Source organism: Pelmatolapia mariae, linkage group LG7 (assembly GCF_036321145.2).
Source record: "Pelmatolapia mariae isolate MD_Pm_ZW linkage group LG7, Pm_UMD_F_2, whole genome shotgun sequence".
NCBI lineage: Eukaryota > Metazoa > Chordata > Actinopteri > Cichliformes > Cichlidae > Pelmatolapia > Pelmatolapia mariae.
This window is the reverse complement of record NC_086233.1, coordinates 52,089,925-52,105,606: the sequence shown is the minus strand read 5'-3', so window position 1 is coordinate 52,105,606 and position 15,682 is coordinate 52,089,925. Positions and strand designations below refer to the sequence as shown.

The 15,682-nt window shown below is 43.0% G+C and overlaps 1 protein-coding gene across 1 annotated transcript in view; it reads left to right on the top strand.

Annotated features, from left to right (window-relative positions):
• otud7a (OTU deubiquitinase 7A) overlaps positions 1–10,483 on the top strand; it is a 43,309-nt gene extending 32,826 nt beyond the window's left edge. Inside the window, exons 11-13 of the mRNA XM_063479636.1 lie at positions 5,613–5,727; positions 6,335–6,419; positions 7,167–10,483. Of these exons, the coding sequence (XP_063335706.1) occupies positions 5,613–5,727; positions 6,335–6,419; positions 7,167–8,732 (1,766 nt within the window). The 3' untranslated portion in view covers positions 8,733–10,483. The remainder of the gene's footprint in view (positions 1–5,612; positions 5,728–6,334; positions 6,420–7,166) is intronic.
• The last annotated feature ends 5,199 nt before the right edge of the window (positions 10,484–15,682 follow it).

Sequence of the window (15,682 nt, the reverse complement as noted above, 5' to 3'; positions counted from 1 at the left end):
AACACTTCCAGGTTTTCTTTGGCATCACATCATCACACTTCTAACACTCTCTTGAATGAAAAGTAAATGGACAACTTTTATGCAACGACCACCTACAAAACAGTGTCATTTAACTACACAGCTTCTCTCCAGATTCACATCTATTAAAAAAGGACAGTATACAGTACAGTGAAAACATCTTGAGGCACCCCTCATTTCTGTATATTTGCGAAGAAAATGGGAAATAGGTGCAGTGACTTATTGAAATATGTGAAAACATACACGGAAATACAGTACAGCTATAAAGGTGTGACTACCTTCATTCTTCAGCACAGCCTGAACTCTCTTAGGCAAGCTTTCTTGTAATTTCTTTAAGTAGACTTCAGAAATAGTTCTCCAGACATTCAAAGCCGGTCTTTGGATGTTTCCTGCTTTTTCTTCTGTTCTGTCAAGATGATCCCACACTGCTTCAATAATGTTGAAGCCGGGGCTCTGGTGAGGTCAGTCCATGACACATTAATTTCCACTGTGTGCTTCTCTATGCATATATGTTTTTACTGCACTGGCAGTAACACCACCAACACCACTGGCTCCAAACCATGACAGAACCTCCACCTGACCTCCTCTGTGCAGATTTTTACATTTTAGATTCGTCACATTGTAAGACCTGTTGCCTGGATTTGTTTCCTGTCTCTTAAGGACTTGACTTTTCAGAAACCGTTCATGAGCTGTAGATAGTTTTTTTGTTTTGTTTTGGTTTTTTTTGGGGGGGTAAGCCTGTCACTTCTTCTTTTTGTCCTCCACTTGTCCAGTTTCTGAGAGTTTTTTAAGGACACATTGCATACTATGCCAAGACACATCAAGTTTTCACCTAATAGCTCTTTTGTACTTTGTTGGTGCAAAATTACTATTTTATGATACTCAAACTGCGTTATCTTTGGTATTTGGTAAGAAATGGGAACAAATTACATGTTTTTTGTGACAGGCTGCTAGCAACAAAGTGCCTAAAAATACAATTTAAAATAGGTTCTTTGCTAAGTTGTCTGTTATGTGTAGACACAAAAACTGGTTCATCCCTTGTTTGATGCCTTTTTTTTAATGCTTGAGTGATTCACAGGTCAGTGTTAAGTGGCGTAACAAAGGAAAAAAACATTCCTCTGAAAATGGTCAGTTATAAGGATTTGATTAAAAAAAGAGTAAACAAACAGCTAGTGTCTACCAAAAAATGGAAAGACCTTCAGAAAGCCTGGACAACTATTGCTCAAGACCACTTTTTAAAAATATAAGAAGCTCTGGCTCCTTGAAATCAACATGTGAACATGGGTTTTTGACAGTGCCTACAGTATAAATTATAACAATATGGGAATGGCCATTAAAATTGTATTTATTCTAGTTTTCTGTGTTGCTTCAGATGTGATTCACTTCTATTATTCACCATGATTTTCTGGGGAAAAGGCTAGGACTTGTTTATATGCATGACTGCTGTTTACTCTGGTGAATTGAGCCCTTTAAATCTGCAGCTGTGCAGAGTGACCAAAGTCAGGAATTTCAAATTTGTGCATTTTCCAGACAGTACAAATTGTTCTTGAATCTCAAAACAGAGGGAAACATTGGCTCAGTGTTTCTGCTGCCAATCAAACCTTGTAAAAGGTGACTTTGTCTAAGTGAGGGGAAAAAGAGAAGTTGGAGAAGCCACATTGACATCTTATTCTGCTGTTTTGCAAAGACATACAGTTATATGCTTTGTTTGACTAACAAAAAAGAAGGACAAATATGTTTATGACCAGTCAAGTGATTTTCATTTGACTTTTAACTTCCAGCAGCTGTTTCCTTACATGTCACACCCAAGTTTTGTATGTTCGTATCTCCCCGAATCAAACTGCAAACTTAGCAAAGCGAGGCAGGCCGTCAGCTACGCCGCTGAGTGCACAGCTTGCATACCACGCAGCGATGTGATGTCATCCATCCATAAAGTATGGAAATCGGTCATTCAAGGACAACAAAACAAGGCTGCCAACAGGGAGAGTAAATACATTACAGCACACTTTAGCCCCCCAGAGCTCAACTGGCAATGTTGAATCTCTAAATCTGGACCAGGCCCAAATGGGAACAACAGCACACACAGCTCTTTGGAATGGCGAGAAAGACGGACAGCTGCATCGTGGGAGCCCGGACGGCACCTCGCAGACCTCCGCTGCCTGCTGTATGACCCAAGTGGGAACTGAGTGGGAGCTGGTTCACTGTCCTCTGCCTGGCTGTGTGTGTGTGTTTGCGATTATGACTGGATTTTTCTGGGCAAGACATTCTAGGAAAAAACATCTATGAAGAAAACCACTTTTCCTCTCAGCTTACAGCGCTGCCATGCCAGTGCTCATTATCGCCTGACGGTGTGGCTGCAGGCATAGGTCATGCATTTATTTATTTATTTTAAATTTGTGTTTAATATGTTGTGATTTGCAAGCAGTCAAAGGCAGCGGTGACCTCTAAGGACAAATGTCTGTCATCAGTGCTCTTATTAATATATATACCCAGCAGGCATTTATTTGTGACTAATGGTGCCAGATATATATGAGTAATCAGGTTAACGCTGGCGTGGGTGTGGCTGGACTAATTGTGTCTCAAGAGCTTCAAGCGTCACGAGGATGCATGTCCCACCAGTATTTTGACACCTGGCATGATTAATCGCGTACATTTCATTATGCATATGAACTTAAAAAAAGACACGCAAGAGGGCACAGAGTGAGGATTTGACGTGCAGGGACGCAGGAGGGGCAGTTGCTGCTGGTATCTGTGTCTCCGTGAAGCCTGGAGAGCAGAGCAGCCTATTGGCAGTGGAAGAATTGATGAAGCAGGGAGGAGACTGTGTCTTCCATCTGGGTCTGACAGTGAAGGCTGGAATGTCCCCAGCCCGAACAGCCTGCCTCTCTCTGCTGTCATGTGGACAACAACCCCCACACTAGGTAGCCTGAGGAGAGCTGTCATGTGGGCCAGCGAGGTCTAGTTAGTCCTCCTTATGTACGGTTGTTTTAAAAGGCACCCACACACTCAGACCAAAACAAGTACTGTACATGCCTGCACTGTGTACACACTGTAAGCACATTTCCCACAAGAGGAGGCCGGGTAGGTGTCTGTTTTATGTTCTGTGTCCAGTGATTACTGTTGAAAACCTCTTCCTGCTTCTAAGTAGTTGATCATATCAGATAAGCATGAATGGAATTATTTCAGCACTCCGGCTCTTATCCTCTGCTGCTGTGTCTGATTGCAGTCTATTACTGAACCAAATTTAGCTTATGCAGCTTCAGTCAAATGTAGAACGATCAAGCTCTGAAATTGTTTGGATTGTGTGTAGATAAAACCAGAATGCAATGATTTGAAAATCTCGAAAACTAGAAATAGAACGTAGAAAACAGCCCAAGTGTTTAAAGTGAGAAACTGTACTGTTTTAAGACAAAATTTAGCTCATTTTGAATTTGACACGCTTCCAAAAAATCAGCCATGTTTACCACTGTTTAACATCCCGTCTGGGAACTGAGGGGACCAGCTGCTGGACCTCTGGGAGAGGAATGCTGTATGATACAGGATTCTCAATACTCCTGGGTCATCTTTGTCATATTTTTGTTTCATGATGCGTCAGATGTGTTTTCAGTTGGTGAATGGTCTGGAGTGCAGGCTGGCCAGTTCAGCGCTGGGATTCATGCTGTTGTAACAGATGCAGTATGCAATTTTAAAGGCCTTCGCTGAAAACGATGTCATCTGGATTGGAGCGTATGTTCTAAAAACTGTAAAATGGCGTGGTAAATGGCCTGTATTTATATAGCGCTTTACTAGTCCCTAAGGACCCCAAAGCGCTTTACACATCCAGTCATCCACCCATTCACACACACATTAACACACTGGTGATGGCAAGCTACGTTGTAGCCACAGCCACCCTGGGGCGCACTGACAGAGGCGAAGCTGCCGGACACTGGCGCCACCGGGCCCTCTGACCACCACCAGTAGGCAACGGGTGAAGTGTCTTGCCCAAGGACAAAACGACTGAGACTGTCCAAGCCGGGGCTCGAACCGGCAACCTTCCAATTACAAGGCGAACTCCCAACTCTTGAGCCACAATCGCCCCTTTCAAATACCTTTCAGCACTGATGGTGCCTTAAATGTGCAAGCTGGCAGTTCCATAGACAATAATGCAACCCTATACAATCAAACCTGAGGGTTCTCTTTAGTCCAGAGGATGTTGCAGGTGTGTTTTCCAAAAAAACAGAATTTCACATTTCAAAACCCACCTGACCACAGAACAGTCTTCCACTTTGCCTCAGTCCATTTTAAATGAGTTTCAGCCCAGGCTTCTTGTTTGCGTGATAGAGCTTTAACCTCCATTTGTGGAGACAAAGATTTCTGGAAGTGTTCCTGAACCCATATAGTGATTTCCATGTCAGTTTTTAATGCAGTGGTAAGTGAGAGACCAAAGATCACAGGCATCCAGTGATGATTCTTTTTAATATATCGTGTAGTGTAGATAATGAGATCTTTGTAGTCTTTACAATTTCACATTGAGGAACATTATTCTGAAATTATTCCACAATTTGTCGACACTTCTTTTCCCCCCCAGATTGTGAAGCTCTGCTCATCTTTACTTCTGAGAAACTCTGGCTCTTTAAGATGCTCTTTTTATACTAAATCATGCTGCTGACCTGTTGCTAATTAACCTAATTATATGCAAAAAGTTCCTCCAGCTGTTTTTTCTTAGTACCACTTGGCTTTCCACCCTTGCGTTGCCCCCGTTCCTGCTATTTGAAGACGTGTTCCATCAAATTTTAAAAGTTCTTAAAATAGTGCATTTTCTCAGTTTAAACATTTGATATGTTTTCTTTGTTCTGTTATGAATACAATATGGGTTTCTGAGATTCTTTTCCAGAGTGGTTGGTCCTATTTTAGTCATTTTGGGCTGTTATTCATTTTGGTAATGTTAACACTGTGCCACGTAAATGTAAGTGAAAGAATGGGAGAGCATTGAACAAAGCTAGTAAGAGCAGTCTGACCAGAGTTTGTTCAGTGTTGCAGACACGTAAGCACATGTGTATTTCAGCGTATAGGCTGGGATTGCACGTTCAGTCATGATTTTGGAAGCAGTAATTGATAAAACAGTCTCACCATAATGTCTATTTGGTCACTGTTTTTAGAACTTTCAGTTGTATTATATGATAAAACACTTTGGGGCTCGAGACCAGTTTCAACCCAAGTTATAATAAAGAAATTCTTTCCTTTCATTTTCTTCATGGAAAAGATAAGTCTGTTTAGACTAGACTAAACACGCCAGTCTGCATTACATCATAAACAATCAAGTTTGACTGAGGCTCTTCTGTGTTTGAATGAGTCATGTTGAATGACAGTCACAGGTCATGGTCACTTCTCTGCCTGAAAAATAAATGACGGCGTGAATACACCTCCAGTATACTTTACCCCACACTGACAGGCATCTGGGATCATTAACGTGGTATTATTCTAGTGTGTCATTACGGTGTCGCTTGCTTTCGCTCTGACAGTACAATGGCCTTGAGAGAAGTGGTAGCATGCTATTTTGTCTCCAGTGGTAAAGCTGGTCCAAGCTAATGTTCTGATAATCTCATGTCTTCCAGCTGTTATCCCTCTGACCGACTCGGAGCACAAGCTGCTGGCACTCCATTTTGCCGTGGACCCCGGCAGGGATTGGGAGTGGGGGAGGGACGACAATGATAATGCCAAGCTAGCCAAGTAAGTCCTGTACAGTATATCACTCGGCGATCCTTATCGACAAGGCGCACAGAGATGTTGACTGTTAAGGCAGCATCACAAGGCGTGAGAGGGTAAAACTTGCAGGCCAGGAGAGTCCTGCCTGTTCACCTACAAGGTGCTATGTGGAGGATTTAATTCAGATTATTTACTTCAGGATCAAGTCGCTTTAAAAGAATGAGAGCACTGAGAGACAAATTGTGAGGTTCCCATTTGTAGAGCCTCACTGAAACAGCGATAGCCTGAGCTGAAGAAAGAGTTTATGCAAGAAGTTTCTGTTTCACATTCCTGTCAGTCAGGGTGTCATTTTATCCTCCCAACAAGCTGTAGTGTGAACAAAGCAGAAAAGACTTTATATTGCCCTCAATACGTTGTGGGCGTTGTTTGCGCCGTGGTTCCACTTCTGCGTTTGAACAATGAAATACGTTCGTGCAAGATGGCTCAAAGAGTTTGTCAGTATTTTCTACAAATGCTATAGCACACCCACATGTGCCACAAAATTTTGGTGAACTTATGTCACAAATGTCACACACGTGTTGTAACCGCTGCTTGTTGTTAATTCATGTGTTTTTTTTCCCCCCCTCTCCAGTCTCATCTTGTCTCTGGAGGCCAAACTAAACCTGCTGCACAACTACATGAATGTAACATGGATCCGAATTCCATCTGAAACAAGGGTAACCTTTTTTTCTTCTTCACACAAGTGTGTCTTGTTTGTCATGGTTAATTTAGCGCTATGCAGGGACTCTTCCATTCCAGATGTTCTGGAAACCCAATCAGTCGGCTTTATTTACTCTCAGAAAGCAATAATCTTAGACATTTATGTGTTTACTGGCTATAAAAAATAGAAAATAGGCAATTATACTTGTTTGATTTCTTCTTTTTTTTATTTGGAATTCATTGGGAATACATGAAAAGGAAAGTTTACCTCAAAATTAAAAATGCATATTTGGTCTGTAGTGCTGTTTATCCTTCCATGATTTGCTTAATTTTTGGAAAATCATCTGTAGATAAGTCTTTCTTCTCTTTAATAGAATGGAAGTAGAAGGCACTTGCTTCATGGTGCTCAAAGTACCTAAAATAGAAGTGAAAAATTCAGCAGCAGTGTTTCTTATCAGAAAACATGACCCAGATACAGCAGGTGTAGTCTAGTAGAAGAAATAGTAGTTACTACATGAAGGTGCTCACTATGAGCTGCAAGGTCGGTCAAGCGACGCTGATATTTTTTTGCATGTTTTGAGTGCGGTCTAGGTGTCGTTCTGTTAGGCAAAAACTGGCCAACCCCACAATAATTCAGATGGATTCACTGAAAATATGTAGGTAAAGTTTTGCGGCAAGCTTTCCCCTTAAATCTTCATGGTGCTAATCCACACGTGAATTTTGAACAACTGTTCAGTCGTGTGTGTTTGCGTGTCTTTGTGCAGGCTCCCCTGGCTCAGCCAGAGTCTCCCACAGCCTCCGCAGGTGAGGATGTCCAGTCTCTGGCCGAGTCCATGGACTCTGACCGCGAGTCTGTCGGCAGCAACTCGAACGTCAACACTGGCAAGCCAAGCAAGGAGAAGGATAAAGACAAGCAGCGAAAAGACAAAGACAAGAGCCGGGCCGACTCTGTAGCCAACAAACTAGGTAGCTTCAGCAAAACCCTTGGAATCAAGCTGAAGAAGAACATGGGAGGTCTGGGTGGCCTTGTTCATGGCAAAATGAACAAATCTAACTCTGGCTCAGGTCGCAGTGGGGAGAACGGAGGGGAAAAGGCAAAGAAAAAGGAGTCTAAGTCAACCAAGGGAAGCAAGGAGGACTCGGGCCAGTCTGCAAGCTCCACTTCTTCTGAGAAGGCCACTAGTCCTTCCCCTACGGACAGAGACAGACCCTCCAGCTCCTCGCCCACTGAGAGACAGGACAGTGCAGGTAAAGGCTCAGGGGACAAGACCCTGGAAAACTGGAAATACAGCACCGATGTCAAGCTCAGCCTCAACATCCTACGGGCTGCCATGCAGGGGGAGCGTAAGTTCATTTTTGCAGGACTCCTGCTCACCAGCCATCGACACCAGTTCCACGAAGAGATGATCAGCTACTACTTGACAAACGCCCAGGAGCGCTTCAGCCAGGAGCAGGACCAAAAAAGGAAGGAGGCCGAAAAGAAGCCCGCTGTCACCAATGAGGTAGCTGTCAAGAAGCCTGAGCATGAGAGTGTCTTCCAGAGGGAGAGATCAGACAGCTCACCTCCGGAGAGCTGCTCTCCCATCCTGCCTCACCACACACACACCTATAACAACTCCCAGCCCCCGCTGGGTCTCAAGATGCAGGGCAGGAACAGTCCCACTCCCGCAGCGCCTCTTGCCTCTGTCCCGGCCCCTCCTCTCACCCCACCTCCATCCTTGCACCATGTCTCTCACCCGGCCCCAACCCCTGCGCCTTACTCCTCCCCCAGTATTGGTGCTAAGAGACCTGGGCCTGTTCCTGTGTCTGCCCACTACAGCCATACACCGCCCATCCAGAGGCACAGCGTGATCCACTTACAAGATGTCAACATGCAATCCTCCATCTTCCAAGATGACCCCTACAAGCCTGTGGTGGGCACTCTAAAGACATGCGCCACCTACCCCCAGCAGAACCGCACACTTTCATCCCAGAGTTACAGCCCTGCTCGCCTGTCAGGGGTCCGCACTGTTAACACCATAGATTCGCTGTCCTACAATATGCCTGGCGAACACAAGTCCCACACCTACACCAATGGATTCGATGCGGGAGACATTCAGGACTGCCTTGAGTTTGCCGATGAGGACAACTCATCTCACACCTGGCTCAACCAAGATAAAACCAAAGGGCGGAGCTCTGGAAGCCCTTTGTACTGCTTTCAGCAGCGCCGCTGCAAGAGGGAGAACTGCTCCTTCTACGGTAGGCCAGAGACAGACAACTACTGCTCCTACTGCTACAGAGAGGAGGTGAAACGCAGGGAGAGGGAGAGCAAAATGCAGAGGCCTGTATAGCCATCACCGCTACTTCAGCTTGTCAACAAGTCTGCAGGAGACCTGAGGGAACAACACCATCTGCACTCTGCATTTAGAATAACATGATGGCAAACATTATCCTGTTTTGTTGAAGAATGCTTGTGTATTCCCGTCGCCCTTCCCTTGTTAGTAAAGGTTATTACTTTATGATGGGGGAAGCAGAACTTGAAACAGTGAGCAGCTTTGGCCAGATATCGTAGTTTTGTTTGACTTCTGTCTCATTCAATTTAGTCTTTTACTTGTTTTAGAGTAAAAGTCATCTCTGTGATGTAACTTTCTGTATGTGGAAAGGAAATTTCTTTATTTTTCAAAGTGCAGAACATTTGCATCTCGTCAGGAAGGAACATTTTATCTCTTTTAATCAGTTTGAATGCAATACCTCTGCTCGGTCCTTCAAAATCTCTGTGGAAAAAAAATTTGTAGTTGTTTTGCAATCAATATAAATCTAATGAGGGAATAATATTAGAATTTCAAGCAATAAATTGGTGATTCTTTTGCTACACCCTCTCTCAATTTTGTCTATGCACCAATAATATAGTTACTGTAGGTTAACTGTGTCTTGTACATTGTAAAAGATCGTCAGTGTGCTTTTGTAAACCAATTTGAACTACAGGAATTGAAATGTGTAAGCATTATAGATTGTAATGTCGGATTAGGATGAAATGTAAAACTCTCATATGTGAAGTGTACCTTTGTTCTAGCCAAGTTGCAAAGGTTTGCCGTTTCGGAATTGGACTCAAACTATTGTGTAAGACATTGTTTCACATTATTGCCCGTAGTCAACCTCCTAAAAGTCCACAAGCACTGCCAAACTGGCTTCTTAAAAGAAAAAAAAGTACAGTTCAGATTTTCAAAATGTTTCTTTTTTGTGCCAAACACTGAACAATGTGCATAGGATGATTTGCTTCTCAAATATGCAGTGCTTATGGTGTGTTTCTCTGAGTTGCCTGTTGACTGCGCTACTTGGTAAATGTGTTAGATGAGAAGAACTGCGAGTAGTGAGAGCAGGTCGATGTGTGTTTGTCTGAAGTGTTTTTACGTGTCTGTTGCCCCCGACACACACACACACACACACACACACACACACACACACACACACACACACACACACACACACAACACAACACAATGTGCAATCATGCTACTAGCACTATGTGGTGACATGCAGTATAGATGTGTCACCGGTCCAGTGTGAGATTGTTCTTCTTCCATATCTAGAGGCCGTTAAAAAGAAGCACCTGCTGCTATGAGCACCACAAGCCTTTGTGATCATCAGTGCTTTAACCAATCAGAGGGGCTTTTCCAAAAAAACAACAACAAAAAAACACACAAAAAAGAAACCCCAGGCCTCCAAGTGCTTTCTGCTCATTTGACATGACTACTGTAAAGACGCAGTGTTTGTGTTGCTGTTTGTTCTGGTGATGCTTGGATAATGTACCATGCTGTCCTTAACTTAGTGTGTCCTGGCCAAGGATGTCCACTGCTCTCTCAGTTTGCTTCTGTCTCTCTCCTGTACACACTGCAGTGTTGCTCCTCTTTGTTTCTATGTGACGACTAGTTCATGGACTCTCCACCATGTTTAGGACTGTAAGATATGATTTTGTATTTCTTTAAGAGTTTTACACTACTTTAAATTATTGATTTGCACATTAGGTACGAATGTAAATATGAAAAAAAAAGAATAGTTTATTGTTACAAATGTGGTGTGTCTGTGTTATTTTTGTTTAGCTCCAAAGAGTGATCGGGAGAAATCTGGATGGATAAATTACATTTTGAGACTTAAGAATATTTTTATTCACTGCTGCATTCTCAGAGTTTGGAGTCATGTATGAGAATTTGCTCTATATGCAGTTTCTGTTTGCTTTTTTTTTTTTTTTTTTACCTTTTGGTCCTCTTTCTAGAGGCATAAAAGCAGGGGATGTTTGGTTTGGTTCCCTGTTATCATTTAAACTGTTCCAGATTTATCCTACTATAATCACTGCTTAGAATTACCAAACATCCCTAAACTGGTAGATCAGCATATTAGGGCTACAGTCCTAAGAAAAACCTCAGCCTATGATTCACTTTTAGCAGCAATAATTTCTGTGTGACTTTATCAGTCTGTCACATCACTGTGGAAGAATTCTTTTCCAACTCTTTATTTCAAGGTTCAGTTCATTGACGTTTGCATTTGTCAGGTTGAGTTTTTTCTTCAGCCATCCTGTTGCAGATTTGCTGCTGTGCTTTGGGATCTTGCAAGTATTATACTGGGGCATGCAACATCCTGTTGCACGATCCAGTTCTAGCCACGCTTTGGCTGTCAGACAGAAGGCCTTACATTAAACTCTTGAATACTTTGGTACATAGAGGAGTTTGTGGTCAACTTAGTGACTGTCCGAGTCCTGTGCCTGCAAAAACGAGTTCAAAGCATCACCCATGCTCCACCGTGCTTGACAGATGATGTGAGGTTTTTGTGCTAATACGCTGTCTTTGCCAAACATCAGTGCTTTGGTCTCCTCTCTCTAAAGCGTAACTTTCCAGAAGGTATTTTTAACGCTCTTTAGCAACTACTCCATACAAGTCATACTTGTTCAGTCTTTTTCTGATTATACTGTTTAACATGCTAATGGAGGCCTGTAGAGTCAGAGGTGTTTTTTGTTGTTTCTCTGAGCATTGCACTCTCTGAATTTCTTGGGACATCCACTCCCAGGACGCCATGCAACTGTCTTGAATGTTTTCTACTTGTGAATACTCTTTCTCAGTGAAAATTGATGGACTTCAGCTAGTTTGGAAACGCTCTTATAACCTTTCCCAGACTGATGGGCAGAAACGAATGCTTCTTTGAGATCGTTGTTCTTTCCTCCTCTCCATTGCGTTAACTCGCACCTAAATGCCCAACCAACAAATTGCCAAACATTTAGCGCTTATAGAGGTGCTCACACTTACTGATGTTTAATCAATCAAATACATTTGTTTAGCAGCACATGACTTCTACTTTTACCCTCTGAATTCCTATGGAAGCAGCAAGGATGCACTTAGTTTTTCAAAAGCTTTTTTTCACATAAGAATTGCACTTGACCGACTGAAGATATGATATATCAGTTTTCCAAATGAAGGTGAGTTAAACAGTTTCTCAATTACAGATTAACTGATGAGAGAGGGAGATATAGGACACAAAGTATCCTACACTGAACAGTTCAGTTCACTTTTGTCAGAGCTGACCAGTGATATTAGATGTGGGTTTTATGTCTCAATATTAGATATAATTTAGATAATACTTTAAAGTAACTGCACAGAATTTGTATCTGAAGGTTTCACCTTGGCAAGTGGGGAGACTTGATTTCTACAAGAACAAGAGTAAAATATTATTAAATATATTGTAGCTCAAGATGAGAACCAAAGGAATTCCATCAGGTTTATCTTTAATAAGCTACTCATAGTTTATAAATGTAGGGCACTGACCTATTAAATAAGTATGCTAGTTGCCTTATCGGCACTAAAATCCAAATTTGTCAACATCCACTTCACCAATAAAGTCTTTACCTGACATGAGAATGTGCCCTTTAACTTTATGATGACAAATAAACACTGGCAAAAACATTTTAAAAGAATTCTCATAACATTTGCACTGAAATATCTTTACTGTTGGCTGCTAATGTGGGTCAGACTCATCGGTCATATCTGACATTTTCCACAATACAACTCAGCAGTCTCGCCTATTTTTAAACAAAGACATCTTTTTTTTCCATAAACAGGTCGTGAATCATGAGTCAGCGTTTTTTGAATGAGTCAATCCAAACACAACGAGGGGAAAATTCCCACCGAAATCAGGGTTATGGAGTTGGGATTCTTGAGTGAACTCTAAAATAGGTCAGCATTTGAGGCTCGGAGCTGTAATCCCCTCTGGAGACACGCCTGCACTGGCAAGAGGATTGACACCCAGCAACTGAAGAGGATGGCACAAAGCAGCGAAAAAATCTCCAAGCGCATTCTTGAGAAGTGCCCCCCCGCCTTCAGTGATTAAATCCAATGAGGGCTTTCTGCACGTGAGCCGTAAGTCATATATCAAGACGAGCAACATCAAACACCACACACACAAAATGACTCAAAGGATATTCAAAGAGATTTACTTGTCATCACAGCAATGTAGGGATGAAGTTAATTACAGCTCAATTTAATCTTTAAATGCACGGAGCAGGAGGTGCTTGTGAGAATAGTGAAGTAAGAAAGGCTTCATTCCAGTGCATTAAGAAGCTGTTACCAATTAACAAGAGCTCATTTCACACAGAGAGCCAGTGTTTGAGTTCAGTTTCTTCCACTTCTGTCCACCGCTTGTGTCAGAAAAACCTCAAAGCAACACGTATGACCTTAGAGCTTCACTCAAAATTAAACCATAATGCAACCGCGAGACAGCAGAGAAACAAATTCCTGTCAGAGTGACTTGAAGTGCAAACAAATCAGTGCCTGCAGTTTCTCACAGACTTATGAAATACACTAAAAATGTTGAATATAAACCCTTGTTTTCCCATAATGAGGCGAAACCAGGCTTTTAAAATGTGCACAGTCTGTACAGTAGCAGCAGGCTGGAGTTGGTGGTGAGGGTGGGCAGCAGTCCTCTAATGTGTGGGATGAACTGCATACTTCTGAGTGTATAGTCTCGTGACTGAGTCGATGATGAAGTGGGATGGATTCACCTCTCCAGCTTTTGCTCTGTGGTTTTGGACTGTGGTTGCTAATAATGTGAAATGAATATGAATATGAAATGACCTTTTCAGGTCTTTAAGATGAATTACATCTCCACGTGATGCCCAGTGTTAGTCACACAATGACACACAAGGGCCTCTGTCATCACAGCAGTTATACCCCAAGCTCTTGAATTATGAACAAGTACTGAATAAGACAGAGGGCATTGTCTTCTTTCTTGGATAATATCTTCTCAGAATGTCCTTGGAGAGACCCCCTGTTGGTTTTCAAAAGTGACAAAGAGCTCTATCAGGCATACAGCAGGATTTTGGCAGGCCTGCTTTTTCTCTCAGAACTGCACAGCCTCCATGTTGTCAAATTCACTCAGCTCGTTTCTAACTGCGATTCATGCTAAAAACACCCCGACGCATCTGTTTCTTTCCTCAGCATAATTAAAGCCCATTACAAGCCTTAAAGGAAAACAATAGTCCATAAATATTGATTTTTTGGGGTAAGCAGTTGTCTCATTATGATGGTGAAATGAAAATGTGGGACAAATATGCATATCCATGGGTGTGTAATTTGAGTGTTTAAATCCTCTCTGCACACTTCTCTTCAAGTTTGGAAGCACCTCGCAGTATTTTCAGGTCTGTTTCAAAGAGGGGCTGCTGCCTTTGATGTCTCTGCTGCAGTGAGTTGTATGCCCCACACAGCACCACCCCCTCCCCAAAGCTAAGCCTTGTTCTCAGCCAGTGCCAGCCTCCAATATCTGAGCTCATCCCACCCGCTCTCCGCAAGAACTAGCGCCAGCCCTGCCATGCACTGCACTTGAGAGTGGGTGGCATCACATGGCCCTTCAGGCTGCCTTCTGGGGTTTGGCATGTAGGAAGACACACACACACACACGGCTACTATGTGATTAGGCCCGCTGCTGCTGGTGCTGCTGACTGCATCTCTTCCTCTTTTTTTTTCCTGTGGAGTAATTTTATAGATTCTCAAAGTCAGTGATGCCCACACACCTCAGTGGAGCATAGACCCTTTTCCAGCCTGCAGTGCCTCCCACGCCGTAGACTTTGAGTGTTTCTAAGCGCCAATCAGCGCTGGGTAGCACCACCAAAACCGCCCCCTCATCCTTGTGTTCCTTCTCTCTCACACACTGTCCTGCACTTTCACTGAGCAACCGCGGTGAAAATAACTCACGGATGGCACGAAAGCAAAGTTTGCTCAGCATGCAGGATTTCATCTGGAAACCTGATGCTCTGGAGCAGATAATCCAAAGAAAAGGTGCGACTAAAATGATAAATCAGTCAAAGTGAAACCAACTCCTCCACCCCCACATCCTGTCTGCAGGGTAACAGCAGCAGATATGTGCTCCTGCTACTCATTTAGCTGTCTGTACTTTGCCCTGCATCTGTAGCAAAATAACACACTAAGAAGTAGACAACGTTTCATCTTGAGAGCAAACACGTGATTGAGTGACACGAAATACGTGCCTTACCCAAGCCGTCACCTGAGATGTTCTTGTAACACAGAGATATGTGTGAATTAATTCAGTTACTAGTTTCCATTGCGTCTTCAACTCTTGCATTAGCAGGACTTTTGCAACAATGTGGAAAGATGCAGGATTTGTGTAGGAGCTCAGTTTTCCTTGACAGTAGTTCCCTGCCTTTATTCAATGCTTAAAACAATCCAAAGAAGAAAAAAAGAGAGAGTTTAATATAAACACATGATGTTGAACTATGCAGAAGTCCTTCATGTTGCCAGACAAACAGGCTTTGAAAAAAAAAAGCAACATGCCGGCTGTGATGGCCCATCACATGGTGCCAGGGGTGGCAGCTTGTCTGCTTGCGTAGCGTGGTGTGCTGGTAGCTCCAACCTGCTCAGAGACGGGAGGTGTACAGCATGAGCAGGGAGAACACCATGCTCCTCATCAAGAATTTTAATGCCTGCGTTCTTCCTCTTCCTTCCTGTCTCACTCAGCACCGCATGATTCAGTATGAGCAGGAAAGGCCACGCCTGTGATCTCTGCTGATGTTGTTTGGCAAACTTAGCTTAATAGTAGGATAAAGAGATATTGGCAGGGTTTTTGCAGAACAGTAAAATGCAGAAGGTTGGAGGCAGTCTGCTTTCTCTGTGTCATGTGGTGTTTAAAGTACACCAGGAAGATCGTCCATTCTTGTAAGCGCACTGTGTGAATGCGTGTGTGCAGGAAACTTCACACGGTTCACAGTCTATTTGGTCTGAAACACAATAAGGAAGGAAGGAGT